The sequence below is a fragment of the Micromys minutus genome (assembly GCF_963924665.1).
Source record: "Micromys minutus genome assembly, chromosome: 24".
In the NCBI taxonomy this organism is placed as follows: Eukaryota; Metazoa; Chordata; class Mammalia; order Rodentia; family Muridae; genus Micromys; species Micromys minutus.
In genome coordinates this window covers 28,052,682-28,069,590 of record NC_137959.1, presented here as the reverse complement: position 1 = coordinate 28,069,590, position 16,909 = coordinate 28,052,682, and the positions used below count along the sequence as shown (strand labels likewise).

Below are 16,909 nucleotides of genomic sequence, written 5' to 3'. Positions count from 1 at the left end.
AGTCTCATCAGGAGTAAGCTAATCCTCTTCCACCGAGCCCAGACCAAGCAGCCTAGCTAAGGAAAAGGCAGGCAACAGAGACCAGGTCAGACACAGCCCCAACTCCAATTGTTGGGGGACCCACATGAAGACCAAGCTGCACAGCGGCTACACATGTGTAGAGAGCCTAGGTCCAGTCCACACATGCTCTTTGGTTGGTGGTTCAGTCTCTGTGAGCCCCCGGAGACGCAGATTAGTTGACTCCGCTGGTCTTCCTGTGTTATCCTTGACCTGTCCAGGCTGTCATTCCTCAATCCTTCCCCCTGCTCCTGAGCTCTGCCTAATGTTTGGGTGTGGGTCTCTACATCTGTTTTCATCAGCTGCTGGATGAAGCCTCTCAAAAGGCAGTTATGCTAGGCTTCTATCTGCAAGCATAGCAGAGTATCATTAATAGTGTTAGAGTTGGTTCTGTCCCATGGGGTGGGTCGCAAGTTGGGCCAGACATTGGTTGGCCATCCTCTCAATCTCTGCTCCATCTTTCTCCCTGCACATCTTGTAGGCAGGACAAATTTTGGGTGGAAGGCTTCCTGGGTTGGTCAGTATCCCCTACACACACATATAAAGACACACAAAAAGAGACATATACACACATATGCAAACATACATAAACATACACATATATGTAGGCACACACTCATAGACACACACATGCATAGATGTACACACAAAAATACACACACACATATGCATGCATAAGCATACACATACATAGGCACACATACATAGACACACACAGGCATAGACACACAAACACACATACCTATACACAAACACACACACACACACACACACACACACACACACAGCCTCAGGTTAAAAAAGTTAATCAAGACCCAGACCTTATTCTACTTTCCATCTTGGGGCTGACAATAGATTGTTTTAAATATCAATCATAGGTGACATTTGATTTACAAACACACTAGATAGAGTTGTTTTCCATTGTTTACAACCTTGGCGGCTGATATGGGGACCTCTAAGTGCTATGTTCTGAAAGTTGATGTGTCACATACCTATGGTGAAACCTCATCTCCAATGGGATGTTAGTATGAGTTTGGTCTTTAGGAGTTGTCACAGGAGACCAGGAAAGCTGAAAAAGCCAGTACAGAGAACTGTATATATAGGGTCTTCACACTCTAGATAAGCATTCTACCACTGAGCTGTACTCCCATAACCTTGGGGTTTTATTTACTCTTTGGTAGTTTCATATATGAACACAAAGTGTCCAGATCTTGAACAACATTGTTTATCCCATCTGCCCAGTTGGAGACACAAGGTTCAATCTTTGGCAAATAGAGCCAGCCCTCATCACAGACGGCATATGCTGGTATCTCAACCTTGAGCTTCATGGTCTCCACAACTATAAACACATTTATATTGTTTATAAACCATACATGTAATGATACATACATATGCACACATATTATTGAGAATATATATAATATAAATTATATACACACGTATGTATGCATGTATGTATGCATGAGTTAGACCACTAGGTCTTGAGCTCATGAGATTTCCCTGCTTCAATATTCCAAGGAGCTGAAGCACAGACATCCATCTCAGGACCGAGCTAGCTGGCAGCTTATGTTCCTTTTCTATGGCAGCTTGAACTGATGGAGGTAACAGGCCTGCAGCTTAACAGATGTGTTATAAACCATTGGTAGACATGAGAAAGCTTTGTTGTTGGTTAGAAATGGACATGTAAATTTGACACTCAGCCAGCTCCAATGTACACCCTTACCCCCAGAGACTTTAAAAAGGGCGCAGAGAATGGGATCTATGGTCTCACATATGCCAGATAGCTCCTCACCACTGAGCTTTATTCCCAGAACTCCTTTGGTAATTTCATAAACTAACACAGTGCACCCTAGTCCCCCCACTCTCAAGACTCACTCCCAACCCATCACCACTTCCTACCAACTTCATTTCTTCTTGCTGTCCTCCCCCTCTTCTTCTGCTCTTCCCCCTTTTCCTCCCCCTCCTCCACATTCTTCTCCCTCCTCCTCCCCCTACTTCTACTTCCTGCTTTTTTCCCCATCCTTCTCTCCCTCATCCTTTTTCCCCTTTTTTTTCTCCTCCTCCCCCATCTTTAATAATACTCTAAGTCAAATTATATATTTATGATTTTTGTACTTTTCGTTTTTGTTTTTTTCAAGTCAGGATTTCTCTGTAGCCCTGGCTGTCCTAGAGCTCCTTCTATAGACCAGGCTGATCCACCTACATCTGCCTCGAGAGTGCTGAATTAAAGGCAAAACCACTGCCACCTACAGGCCATCTTTTTGGTACTTTTTATATGGAGACAGACCAAAACTAATTTTTCCAGTTTTGCCTGGAATTTTGCTCTATAGCTCAGGCTGGTCTTTTGATTTCTGGCCACAACAGCTCTCTGAGTAGCTGGGATTTAAAGCCTATGACATCTGATTTGGATTTCTTTAGCTTTTTGTGGTTCCCAGTGCTTTGTACATAGAGAGCAAGCTGTCTACCACTGCTATAATCCCAGCCTTAAAACTTCCTTAAATGTTTAAAACATGTGTCTCATGACATAGCATTTCTTCTCTAGATCGTAAAGCCAACAGTAGAATACATGAGATCACATAAAATAATGTGTTAGAATATTCATACAACTTACTAAAAGTCAAACCTAGGATGGTTGGCCCTATAATCCTGTAATCCAATCACTAAGGAAACCAAGGCAGTGAGGTCATGTGTTGAAGGCCCTCCTGGGCTATATAGGAACTGTGTCCCCACAAGGAAGAGCTAATAAACAAGGACAATAGTTTTCCATAGACTGGGTAAGTGGATAAGATGTGTTGTGTGCACACTTGAATAACATTCCACAATAAAGGAAACAAAAATGTTACATGAAGTGGCCTAACCAGTCACAAAACATTCTATTTATGAGAAACAGGTCCTAGGACAGCAAGATAAAGCAATGTCATGTTTACTTTGAAACAAGATTAAAGGCAGTGAATGGCAGCAAAGGGCCTAAGGGACGCCCTATAGAAGTATGGGAGGAGGGAATGTTCAAAATCTGATTTGATGACAGTTGCCTGCATTAAGAATTTAATCGGACTTACTAAACCAGACATATAAGAGATTTATTCAGATTCATCTAAACAATCTACAGTAGTCTGAGGGTTTAGTTCATGGGTGGAGCCATTGCCCAACATGCTCAAAGTCCGAAGATCAATCCCTAGCATCATACAAACAATCCACACTCAAACTATTAAAAACAGCACACTTATTAAAAGTCTCAAACATATTTGACACCCACTGTATTGGGCATATGCAGATCTGAGAAGCAGAGGCATGCTGGCAGTAGGAACTTCAATCAATGCTGTGCATATAGAATGGAAACATCCTAAGTGGTCAGTATCACTGACAGGAAGATCTTCCCTGCTGCGACTTCCAGTCAGCAAGGACTTAATATTATCCTTATAAAGGCTTTGTTTACACATCCTGCCAGGAAAGGGCACAAGCAGTAATCCTTGAGACCGATTTCCCAGAGAACTGTTTCTCAACACACAGCAAATCTGTGGGTATCTTGACCCCAAATTTCACAATCTATAAAACTGTACATTTGTTACTGTTGTTGTAAGTACTGAAGTTATGATTTTTGTTTTGCTTTAGAGATGTGGGTTTTGCTATTTTGCCTCAGATTTATGTAAACCTCCTATCTCGGCCCCACACATCTGAGTACACAGATACTATGAGTCCTATTTGTAGGTAATGGTTTATTAGGAAAAGAATTCTGAGGGGAATGCGGCTTAAGGAAAGCTCATTTTTCTAGTGTCAATTATAAATATGAGAAAACATGAACTTGCCAAGAGAGGATACAGAATTTGATGCAGTCAATCCTCTGCAGTCAACATTCCCTGAAGTAGCTACTTCATTTGAACAGGGTCTGGGACATGGAGAAGAGGAGAGTAAGAATTGGGAAAGGATAATGGAAGAAAAAAAGAAGGAAGGAAGGAAAGAAGGAAGGAAAGAGGAGGCCAGTCTCAGTGAAGGATTTAAGAAGATGGGGGTACTTTGTGCTCACACATCCACACTATTATGAGAGCTTTTATTGGTTTTACTGAATGTTTGTCCAGAATGATAAGGAATAGCACACAGAGTGGTTTTCATACATGTCGAAAAGAGGAAATACGGAGGTCAAAATGCACATGTACTACTTAGAATGAATATAGATAAATGGACATTGTAACCCCAGAATTACCCCATCTGCGATCAATCTCACAATCCTTTCCTGACACAGGACATTACAGTTCTGTGTGCTTGTCCTGAGAACCCTTTAGCTCCTGGATCTTCTGGGGCAGAGTCTTGGTCCAGAACTGCAGCCTTCTGGCCTTCAGGGCTCGGCCCACAACAGGCTGGGTGTCCAACTGCAGATACTGCTCATCACGGTCAAACACAGGCCAGTAGGGTAGACCCTCGCTGTTGGGGTTCCTGTGGATATGACAGCCAGTAGGGATGAGTGAAGGTCTCTTAGACCAGAAGCAAGATTCCCTAATTTGGTCAGGGCAGTGGATGAGCAGACCAAGAGCCTCAGGAGACAGATGGATGGGTGTTTTGATACAAGTGTCACCACCAGTGTCAACTGCATGTGCAGAAAGGACTGCTGGCTAGCTTCGGTCTTCTCAGAGGCAAAATCTAAAGGACAGTGCTACACCAGTGTGAGTCACTTCCCTGTTTCTGTGGGATGAACAGTAACTGAAAGCTAGAAGATATCTGCCTGAGTGTGCCCTGAGTTGAAGACTATCATGCAATTAAGGACACATGCATACTAATGGAGCACACCCACATTGGAACACTAGATGTAGATTTGACCATAAAGAGGTAGAGGACAGGGTCTACTCTCACCCATTTCTTGCAAAGTTAGCCCAGTACTTCATCATCCTCCTTTTTAGTAGTTCCTCTTCCTCAGTGAAGTCAACTGTGGACAGAAGAAGAACAGGAGTCCAAGTCCTAACCACCAATGCAGGTGCCAACTCATGCACTCCTAGAGCAACCAGAGCTTGACAGAGAAACCTAGGCCTGGTGTATACCCTCTTCCCTCCCTACTCAGAATCCAGGATGAATCCAAAGCACTACTGTAAGTTTATCAGGTTCATTTCTACAGCAGGGTGCTCTCATTCCTCCTGGCACAAGCTAGACGAGAAAAGGTTCATATTCAAACCCTAGTATATTGTGGGGAGAACCATGTTTTTTTTTTTTTAGCTCAGATATGGTGAACACTTGATCCTGTCTCCTCCCAGACTCTCGTTTCCTCAACTGGACAGAGAGCACAATAATCCCATAAGAACATATCTGATGCTGATTCAGCTCAAGGAAACAAGAAAGACTCACCCTTCATGCCCCACAAATAGGAACCAAAGACAAAGGGAGTTTCATCACCATGGTCTGCCTTAACATGGGATGGTCTGACATGCTTGATAAAGCTGGGAAGATGCTGGAACTCATAGAAGTAGACAGGAGCCTGGGAACCTGGAGGTGAGGACACATGTTGACTTTATGATTTCTCATATGGAGCTTCTCTGTCTAACCTTTGGTGACAGGAAACCTTGCTCTGAAGTTGTCTGGAATCACAGTTGAATGGTGAAACCCAGACTGGATCACTGGACACGGGAAGCCTTAGTTAAACGGAGATCCTGGCATTTCCAGCTGAGTAGCTGACAAGATACTGAGTGTAACTAACATGTTTCCTCTTCTAGACCTGGATAGGATACCATTGTTTATAATACACATAAAGATTTGGTGAGAAAGCTGCCTGCTATCAGAGAGCTGACCGAGGCATTGGTGTGGCCTGGATACTGAAGAGCTCACCTGGGTCCCACAGCTCTGAGTTCCCCCTGTCCTTACTCTTGTCACAGATTTACTCACGCTGAAAGTGTGCTACTTGGAGAGCAGGGATCACGAACATGAAGTCCGCCAGCATGTCTCTGAACAGTGCTTGGAGGGTCTCTGGGTCCTCAGTGTCCCCCATGTACTCTTCCATTAGCAGGTCACTACACTCAGGAGGCAGCTTCTATACCAGGAGGAATCAGGAAGAAAGATGACAGAGAGGCAGCAGCCACTAAGGAAGGGATGTGAGCAGGGGTGAAAGAGGGGCTATGGGTAAAGATAGAAGCTTTCTGATAATCTCACAGAGAGGGAGAGAGGAGGTAGGAGAGATGGAGGGAGAAAGAGAGAGAAGAGAGAGAGAGAGAGAGAGAGAGAGAGAGAGAGAGAGAGAGAGAGAGAGAGAGAAGGAAGGGGTGAGAGACATATCTGGGTATATATATTAGGACAGGAGCCATGGTCTCTCTCACCATCTGTGCTGCTGTGCCCTTCAGAATAGCTGGCAGGGTCTCTCTGGTTATGTTCTTTATGATTTGAAAAAATCCCATGAACTAGAAGGCAGAAGATAGTCTTAACTTAAGGGTGGTTCAGAACTACATCAAAGTATCTCTGAGTTCCCACCACCCACCTTTTGAGTTTATGTTCTCAGGGACCTAGAACCAAGTCTCACCATGGGGACTCCCCAGCCACATTCATCTGTGGTGATACCAATGATGCTGGGGACAGGGTGAAAATCCCCAAAGGCCAACAGCTCCTGAGGATGCTTGGGTAGGAACTTCCCATCCACCACACCAGGGATCATCTTGAAGACCTGTACAGCACTGACGGTCAGTGATGAAGATCAACCATGTAAATATTCTAATGTCCATGAATATGAACAGCAATTTCTTATATCCTATCTTAGCTCTAGATCTATGCACACTCCAGAAGAAACATGAAATAAAAATTAACTCATCCTGTTTTTTCTGCACACTGTACTGAAAGAACACCAATCCATGGGCATGAGTTAGCATATGAGTTGTAAGTGATTAATGGTAATCCCACATCCTGTTCATCAGGTCCTTCAAGACACACAATTTTCCCAACCTGGTTAATAGCCAGGATCTCTTCTTTATTCTTTGCTCGCAGGCATTGTGTCAGGGCTTCTGAGTCGGGGGCCTCACATCCAGATAGGTTGGCAACTGTCTGTAAATGGAACAGACAATGGTTAGCTCATCCTTTCCAGCAAGAAGCAGAGTTTCTTTGATCCTAGGAGAAGCCACTACCCCTAAATACCACATCCTAGAGTTTACTTGTATGAAAGGGGTGAGTGGAATTTTTCACATTTTCTGTTGCTCAGAGGTGACAGCTGGGAAAGAACATTCTACCTTTGTATCATTTGTAGATCCTTTTGGTGTGTGTGTATGTGTGTTTGTGTGTGTGTGTGTGTGTGTGTGTGTGTGTGTGTGTGTGTGTGTTACTCACAGGTTACAATAGGAATGCTGCAGCACATTTGGTCTGTGAAGGTCAGAGAATAATCTCAAGTGTCAGATGTCAATGTATACCTTGTTCACATTTGTGTACACAGCTTAGGTGGCCTATGACTTTCCAGGAAGTCTTTGTTTATTCTATCACCATAAGAACATGGTTTTTTTTAAACATAAAACCACCAGCTTTGAATGGGTTCAAGGGATTTAATATTGGGACCTCACATTTGCACAGCAAATATTTTTACCAGCTGTGCCTTTCCTCAACCATGTGTTCTTCTCAGATTTCTTTTTTATCAACTCAACACAGGTCAGGATCGTCTGGAAAGGGGAACTTCAGCTGAAAATTGTCTTTATCAGAATGGTCCATTCAATTCAATTCAATTGTGGCCTCCAGGTACATGTCTGAGTAAGTACTTTCCTTCAAGATTGATTCGAAACTGTGAGGTGACCAAATAGCTTTTGAAAATAGTCTTATTACCATGATGAGAAACAAACTGTGAAAGCATGCATAAGTGTTTTGCAATGACAGAAGACACTAGAAAGAGGTTTGCTGTCAGGTAAATGTTCACCATCCATGAAGCAGAGAAAAGTGGATTGTAAATTTCAGGCCACTCAGAAATAGTGGGAAGATGCTATTTCCCATGATCCTTGATTTTTACCATTTACTGAATGCCAGAGTACAAGAGGCAAAGACTGAGGTAGCTGGTGTCCTTGAGGTCACTTACCTTGTAGACCACCTCAGAAGTATCAGAGATGAGGTCAGGCAGCAGAGCCACTCCACTCTGCATAATGGCTCCATGAAAGAGTCCTTTGGACATGGGGGACACAACATGTGAAGACACACTTGTGCCTCCTGCTGAGCCACCAAATATAGTGACCCTGTCACGGTTGCCTCCAAAGTAAGCAATGTTTTGCTGGACCCAGCGTAGGGCAGCCACTTGGTCCAGGTATCCCCAGTTGCCTCTTGCGTGCTGGTCTCCAGTGCTGAGAAATAGCAGGAAGAACAATGCATGGCTGCCCATGGACTACTTAGTCCCCATTTCCCAGCCCAGGCCCAGGATTACCTGAAGAAGCCAAGGATACCCAAACGATACTGGATGGCGACAATTACCAGTTCCTCAGTACCTGCCAGTATGGATTTATCAAGCATGGAAGCCGATCCTAGAACCAGTCCACCACCGTGGATCCATACCATCACCTGGAGACAGCAACTCAGATGCCAGGAGGCCCACAGCCCCAGGTCATCTAGACTGCCAACTAGATTATCAACTGCTTTGCCCTGTGCATGCCGACCTACAAATAGTTCTAAGGGTCTCAGGAAGTGAGCTGCAGATCTGGGCTTTAGGCCTATGAGCATATTTCTATTCCTGCTTTAGGCCAATGAGCATATTTTTATTCCTGCTACCTCTAAAGGAAATCTCAGCATGGATTGATGGCTCTAGATCTAAATTTAAGTCGTCATTACTCTCAGACCCATTATATTAGGGGAAAAAAAGTGTGTTTCAGAGTGGCCTTCCTGATTGTTAATCAAAATAGCCATCAGATCCCATTGGCAGAACAGATAACTTGCATCTAGAAATTTGGGTGATGTCAATATTCAGCTCTGGTGCACCATGCTGAGTGGTTCTGCCAAGATGATAGAAGAATTTCTGGTTTAATCAAAACCTAGTACATCTTACCTGTGTGAGTGCCAGGACTCTGAGGCACACACACACACACACACAAACACACACAAACACACACAAACACACACACACACACACACACACACACACACACACACACACACACAAAAGTTTAAGCAGCTCACTAAGGTTGGCATAACCTTCTTGGACCCAGTAAGGTAAAACTACTAATCAGGTTCTATACTATAGTGGAGCTCAGAATTTATTTATCCCTTCCTATCTTCCAATAAAATAAATGACCTCTTGCCCTGATGGCTATAGTCTGACACTCACAGGCAGGTTAGAGCCCTCGTGGGCATGGGCTGGTGTGTAGATGTTGAGATACAGGCAGTCCTCAGACATAGGGATCGGAAGCACAGTCACCTTCATCTCCTTAATACCCTCGAAGTTCGTCATGTCAGTCTGCAGACACCTTGTGAAAATGGAAGACAGAGTCTAAGGTATGTGGCAGTCAACTCTATATCTTACCTGAACTTTCTTTCAGCCACCTACATACAACTCCTGCTTTCCACCACAGCCTTCTAGTGTATGATTCTTCTCTAAAGCCCCTACTACAGCAAAGACTACCAAACCTGTGGAAAGAGAAATAGGGCTAGATTTTTCAGGGAGGCCTCCCCATGTATGCTAATATTCTGGGGGCAAGTATATGGAGACTTCCCACAGATTCATTGAAAATTCTTGGCTTTGTCTTCCAACATTCTATCCCTCTGTGTACAATACAAATCCTAGCAAGGTGATTATTATTGATTAGTGACTTGACACACTGTAGAATCACCTGGACAGAGAATCTTACTGAGCGATTGTCTACACACCCGTTGGCTGGTTGGTGTGACAGTGGCAAGTTATCTCGATCATGTTCTTTACAATAGGAAAACCTGACCATGGTAGGAGGCACCTTTCCCTAGGAAAGAGGTTTCTCAACTGCATTAGAATGGAGAAAGCAATGAAGGTTAGTAGGCATACATGTGTCCTTTAAACTCTGTTCCTGATTATGAATGTAATGTGATCAAAACTCTTAATATCCTCCCTGAGTGGTTTCCCACCCATGGTTAAGTAAAAGCTGAAATTGTGGCCCAAATTAAAATCTTTCTTCACTAAGTTGCTTCTGTAAGGATACTTTACAACAGCAACAGAAAGAGAGCAAACTTACCTGGGTACTGGGGTAGTGTACACACATAGCAACTAAAGGAATGAATGACAATACCATCTACAGGATAGTAAGACATTCTTCAGTTCACTTCCAAGTGCCAATAAATACCTCCTTGTTCTAATAGTCACCACTTGGATACATGTGTTCCTTTTCCTTACTCAGTGGCACAGGGACAAGGTATGGTCACAGGGACTGTGAAGAAAGGTCTCAGGCTTGGCTCCTTACCTTCAACTAACTCGGTTCAGGTGCCAAGCTCTGCCCCAGCATACTGGCACAGTTGTTCTACTCTAATCCTTAGCTTGTTCATCAGAAACCTGCCTGGGAGATGCCTTTGAGCACAGGCAGAAAACTGCTATAGAGCTTAGGTGGAGGGAACACAATTGTTGGCCTACAGCTGAGACCTGAAGTCCCCTGGGTTCCAGAACTTACACGGCCGGTTGTGAGGTCCCATCTCTCACACCACTCCATGGCTCTGGGTCCTCAGGAGGTGCAAAGCGCAGTGGTCCTACAGGTGGCTTGGCAAAGGGAATTCCCAGGAAGGTGTGGACACCAGCTTTAGTGCCTTTCACATGGACCAGGCTGCCTCTCACCTGTCCCGTGTGTGTGTTCCGGATGGGGCTGGCTGAGTCCTGGCCTGTAAATGGAGAGATGCCAGTAGCTTTCACCACACTTGGGAATTTCTACCTCATCCTCAGCATGGTACATGGGGAAGGTAAGCTGGGGCTGGGTCATCTCAGTTCAGCAGTAGGATGCAGAAATGAGGGCTTCTGGATTACCTAGCACCAGAAACCTTGTCCATTGACCCTCTTACAAAGTAATAGGGCTTTTCCCTAGTCAGCAAAGTGACAAGCTCATTTGGCATTATGAAGGAATAATTGTTACTATTAAAGTTCAGTAGAATTTCTAGCCAGACCTCATGCAGAGAAGGGACATTTTCCACCTGTTCTTCTGTCTCTGTTGCCTCCCCTGTATGTACTAACCTCAGACATCTCTGACCCCTGTGTGTCCTGGTGGGACATTAGAAAGCACACTGTCCCCCCTCCCTGTCATCTGTCATTCTCCACCAGCTCCTCCTCCCTCCATGGTTCCTTCCTTCCCACAAGCTCAGCCTCTGACTGTGCAGAATTGGGGAGCTCTGACCCTGGTCCTTCTGCGAATTTAGACAGTCTCACCATGCACACGCTGGAGAAGAAGCAGGAACCCACAGGCTACAACAAGCAGCCAACCAGGAAGTCTAGCCATAGGTATGGGTGAATCTCAGGCCTAAACCTGTACTGCTGTAAGATGAGAGTCTCACAGCAGGAAACAGAACACATTGGCATGGCCCAGGCAGGAATTTGTACCTTTTGGAGTGTAGGTGTGGACATTTAGTTGGGTGGGGCAAAGTTCTTATTGCAGGAGAATTGATAAGACAGAAGCCACGGAAAGCCAATAGCCAGCAGTCAGGACAAAGCCACCTTTGCAGTTTCTACTCTTTCTCTGGACTTCTGGACAGACACAGCAGCATGGCATATGAAGTCCTTCTAGAATTCTAGGATCCCTGCCCTTCAACATGGATTCACCATGATCCCTTGCTCTACCACTTACCAACCCAACATGAGTGTTGGTGTGAAGATCAGGAGCAGAAAGCTGTCTCGAGAGAAGCCAAGGGGCTCCTGTCAACAGGTACATTGTCAAGACGTCAAGAGGAGAACAAGGGCAGGAGCTCTGAGTGTGCCTGTCATCCTCTAGACTTCTTTGTGCTAAATATACTCATAGAGTAGTGAGTCCAGTCTGGAGGCCCATGTCCTTTATGGTGACCTTAGGATCACAGATTCAACCTCCCTACCCCCGTGCTCCCAATTTGGTCATGGTAGCTTCATTGAAAGACACTGAAATTCTGACACTTCTGCTTCCACCTACAGTGTGGCTACTCACACCCCCAGCTCCCGTTTAGATCAATTTCACAGTCATGTGTCCATTGACAAACACTTTAACCTTTCCTACCATTCAATTATGTACTGTGTACATGTATGTTATGTGTATGGGCACTCATATTTCATCACATACATGCGGAGGTCAGAAGACAATTTGTAGCTGTCCGTTCTACCTGTCCACCCTATGGGTTCAGGGATCAAAATTACGTCGTTATGCTTGGCAGCAAGCTCCCTAATTGGCCAAAACACTTTTCAACTTTTCCAAAGAAGTCCTTTGCCAAGTGACTTCTGTGGGGTTCAGTATACATGTTCAGACACAGTCAAAAATCTTAGCAAGGTATATCAAAGAATATACAACCCGGAGCTTACAACTAGCCACACCTTACTTTCTGGAAGAGGTATGTGGGAATCAACACATGGTAGTCAGTCCTTTGTATCTGAGACTGAATTTGGCTCCATGGTTTCATTCCCAGATAATATAGGACCCCAGATCCAGACACTGCAGGCCTTTACGACTTTGCTTTCTCCTGCCTCCTTGATACAGTGTGTGCCTCCAACATATGCTTGTCCAATCTGTGGTTCCAGTTTTTCCTGGAGGATGTTCTACTTTTAGTATTTGAATCCAAGGATTTTCCAGGCTGCAGGGGTTGAAAGGTTGAAAGGTCTCCAGGTCCTCCAATCTCTGGGTCAAGCAGCTGATTTCTTTTTGTTTCCTGAATGTCCTGGTGCTTTTACCTTACTCCAAACTGTTTTGTAGCTCCGATGGAAGAAAGTTCTCACATCCTCTGTGGAGGACATGTACCAACAATGTTCAGAGACCAGAGATATGGTAAAAATGTGAACTGGAGAAATCTCAGGTTCTCTTCTGTTGAGGGAGTTAGGGACACAGTCTAACTGACAGACAGACACTGAAACAGAGGTCTAAGAGCAGAGGCCCAACATTCATGGCAACACCGGCATTGAGACACCACTCCACAGCCATTTAGTATATTCAGTGCTGGCAAAGGCATGGCGCATCCCATGTATGCGCCTGAAGAAGATTCAAAATGATATAGTCATTTTGAAAGGCAGGGTGGTATTTTTCTTCAAAAATTAAGCACACCCTTGTCATATGATCGAGAAATTTTGCTTTTAGGACTTTAGCACAAGAATATGAATTTACTAATCACAAAATAACAAATAAACAACAGCAGGAAAAATAATGTTCCAAAAAGTTGACAAGAGCTTTATTAACAACTGGAAAAAATGGAAACCACTCAGAAGCCCATCAGCTGGGGAATAGGTAAACATATATTCATCTATCTGGGGAATAGGTAAACGTATATTCATATATCTGGGGAATAGGTAAACGTATATTCATATATCTGGGTAATAGGTAAACGTATATTCATATATCTGGGGAATAGGTAAACGTATATTCATATATCTGGGGAATAGGTAAACGTATATTCATCTATCTGGGGAATAGGTAAACGTATATTCATATATCTGGGGAATAGGTAAATGTATATTCATATATCTGGGGAATAGGTAAACGTATATTCATATATCTGGGGAATAGGTAAACGTATATTCATATATCTGGGGAATAGGTAAACGTATATTCATATATCTGGGGAATAGGTAAACATATATTCATATATGGACTGCTGTTCTTAGTCAAAGATGACTTTTGAATCTCCAAGACCATTAACTAATCCATTAGTAACAGAAGGAGTCAACAATAATTTCTTTTCCATGATAGAATAGCCAGAGCCCTGATGTTTCTAAATCATTTACCATTTCCAAGCTCTCCCATGGAAAAGCAGTCAAGTGGTTGCCAGTAACAGATCAGTGAGTGGCTGACATAAAATAACACACAAAACCTTTTTCCAGTGAAAGAATCCCTCTCACACCTGAAAGGAGATTGGTTGACTAGTGCATATTCTTTGTGAATTAACCAGGCTATACACGAATATTTAACAAAATAAAAGAGAATGTTTTTAATAGAGAAGGTTTAGGATCAAAAACAAATTAATAATCTGGAAGCTGAATGAGAGTGGTTGTGTCACAAGTAACCAAAGGATCTCTGGGGTTCTGTGAAAGTTTGAAATAAGTGTGTATACAAGGACAAGTACCCAGAGAGACAGGAATAGGATGCTCGTCTCTTGGACATATCTGGACCTTCTAATGTTCCTATTCCATTGCCAAGATACACCTCATAGTCAAACATATTCATGGATGTTCTGAGCATGTGAATATGAACCTCATAGTATCTCCAGGCCCTGGGGGCTGGGAAGAAACTTCAGCAGACTCCAACACACACACACACACACACACACACACACAGAGAGAGAGAGAGAGAGAGAGAGAGAGAGAGAGACAGACAGACAGACAGACAGACAGACAGACAGACAGAGACAGAGAGAGACAGAGACAGACTGACACACAGACAGACAGGTACACATAGACACACATATACACAGACATGAGAACCCCTCAATACATACATACACAGAGACACAAACACACACAGAGATCCACACACATACCCAGACTCACATACAGAATCAAACACACAGCCACAGCCACAAACACACACAGCCAGAGACACACACATATACAGTACACAAACATGCAGATACACACACACACACACACACACACACACACACACACACTGTTATCATCATTATCATTGTCTGTGTCAGACTTACGTAAGAGCTGTGTCCTGCACATAAGATACCCAACCTGCTGGAATAAGAATCAGGAAATAAAGAGATGATGGAAAAACCATCTGATGACCTAAAAATTCTGTATTCTCCAAGTCTTGATATTGGGTGAAGATAAGCAGTTGGACACCATGGCATTGTTAACTCTTCTTTATCTCAGAAAAGGTTCTGCTTTGGATGTTGTGAGGTCTATTAGCAGTCCTAATTTTCTGTGCCTAAGAGTGCATATCTCCTACCTCCAGGCACCCCCTGAACCCAAGGCACCACTTTTTGACAGTGTAGAAATTGACATGCCTGATGAGTTGCAGCAAGAAAAGCTAAAAGCCCCAAATTGGCCTGGTGAATCTTCTGTTGCTGCCCTCCCCGAGCTGACCCACATGAATCAGTATCTTGGGTACCACATTTGTGAAGGATGCCAGGGCCACAAAGGAGCAATTTCATTGGAATTTTTCTGAGTCTATATGCTCACCCTGTCTCCTGTGATTTGCTGCTACAAACAATGGCTTATCACACAGCATCTTTGTCAATATACCTTACAGATAGCGCCGGCCAGTGATGCCTGAGAGTTATTGTAACTGACAACAATTACTGAATTGGCCCTGCTAAGAGCCTGGCTATGCCCACAAAGCTTTATCTTCTAAGAAAGCCTATGAAATCCTGTGTGATCAGGTGAAATATCCTTCTGGCTGAAAGCTAAAAGACCACACTCTCGAACAGTAACCATTGGAGGAACTCAAATTAGGTGAACATCTATCTTCTCTCTCTGATTTTCGTTTTTGGTTTGGAGACAGAATATTATCTGTCGTCCAGACTGGCTTGCTATCTCAGCTTTTCAGATTCTGGGTTTACAGGTGTGTCACGGAGCGTTCAGCTAATACGTCTGCTGTAAGTCATCCTGAGCATCGTCTACAAGGCTCTGACAATTTGATGCTCCCGAGCACAAAGGATGCAGAATAGGATGAGAGGATAGGATGCAACTATATCCCTCTTACGGTCGTTACTGATTCTAAGCCCAGGAATCCAAAGAATGTCCCAAACAGTAGCCACGAGTGAGTCAGATGGGTCTTGCTGCATAGAGAACCCTAGTGACCTTCCATAGTCTGGTAACCCACAGCAGGGGTCACAGGTAAGATAAGTTCAGTGGGTTGAACTGGGGAGGCCCAGGAAGAGGTGTGGCTGGGGCTGGGGGGTTGATGAATTGCTGCACACAGACTCTGGGCATAAAGCCATTCTGGCTCAACTTCTGATACGGGTCTGAAAGTTGCTGACAAGCTCAGAGCACACATGCCATTTGCACTGAAATCCAACTTACCTTTGCCCCCAGTTATTTGCATGGTGAAGGGAACCCAGGGACTGCTAAGGCCAACTGAGGCATGGAGGGAGGGCACCAGAAACTTTTATACACCCTAATAACTTTGTACAGTGCCCTGTTGAAGGACACCAGTCTGTTCTATCCTAGGGCTTGGCACACTCAGAGATACTTGGCAGCATGAATATATTATATTAACATTATCCAAAAGTCCAGTAGCAGGTACAGCTACAAAAGCACTGAGGGAAAAGAGCCATCTGTTCCTTTATCCTCTGACTTGCAGATCCCCTCACTCTGGGTGACCTCCTCTGGTATCCTTTGCTTAGTAGGTGGCTACTCTGTAAGTTGGGCATTTCGAGTCGGTTATCACCGTCCACAGTGTGGATTCCGGGGATTTGACTCTGACCACCAGTTTGGAGGCAGATACCCTTTCTGCCAAGTCATTCCACAGGCCCTGGTGAGCCTGCAGAACTTACCAGTTTTAACTAAGGCTCCCTATGTCCCCCCCTTAAGAATATTGCCATGCATGAGAAGAAGGAAAATCGGGAGCCCATAGGATACACCATTTAAACAGCTGGGAGGAAGTTAGTCCAGTGGTGGGATGGACCTGCAGGCCAAATCCTGTGTGGCATTGGCAGGAAGCAGAATATTGGGACCTTTCTCAGACGTGGATCCCACGTGGAGTGGGTGGAGAGTTTGCTGGGACAGGACAAAGTCATTGAACTTGAACTCACTAGGCAGAGGTTACAAGAGCCAGAAGGTAAAAGATGGGGCCAAGACACCTCCAGC

General features: G+C 44.2%; 1 protein-coding gene across 1 annotated transcript; it reads right to left on the bottom strand.

Moving 5' to 3' along the window:
• Nucleotides 1-4,301: 4,301 nt before the first annotated feature.
• On the bottom strand, nt 4,302-11,426 carry LOC308436262 (pyrethroid hydrolase Ces2a; the record flags this gene model as incomplete). Its single annotated transcript, XM_080937131.1, has 12 exons — nt 4,302-4,488; nt 4,903-4,975; nt 5,389-5,526; nt 5,923-6,067; nt 6,351-6,431; nt 6,551-6,691; nt 6,967-7,065; nt 8,075-8,333; nt 8,414-8,547; nt 9,308-9,446; nt 10,614-10,818; nt 11,357-11,426. 12 exons carry the CDS (start codon nt 11,424-11,426, stop codon nt 4,302-4,304), a joined length of 1,671 nt encoding a protein of 556 aa, XP_080793257.1.
• Between the last annotated feature and the right edge of the window lie 5,483 nt (nt 11,427-16,909).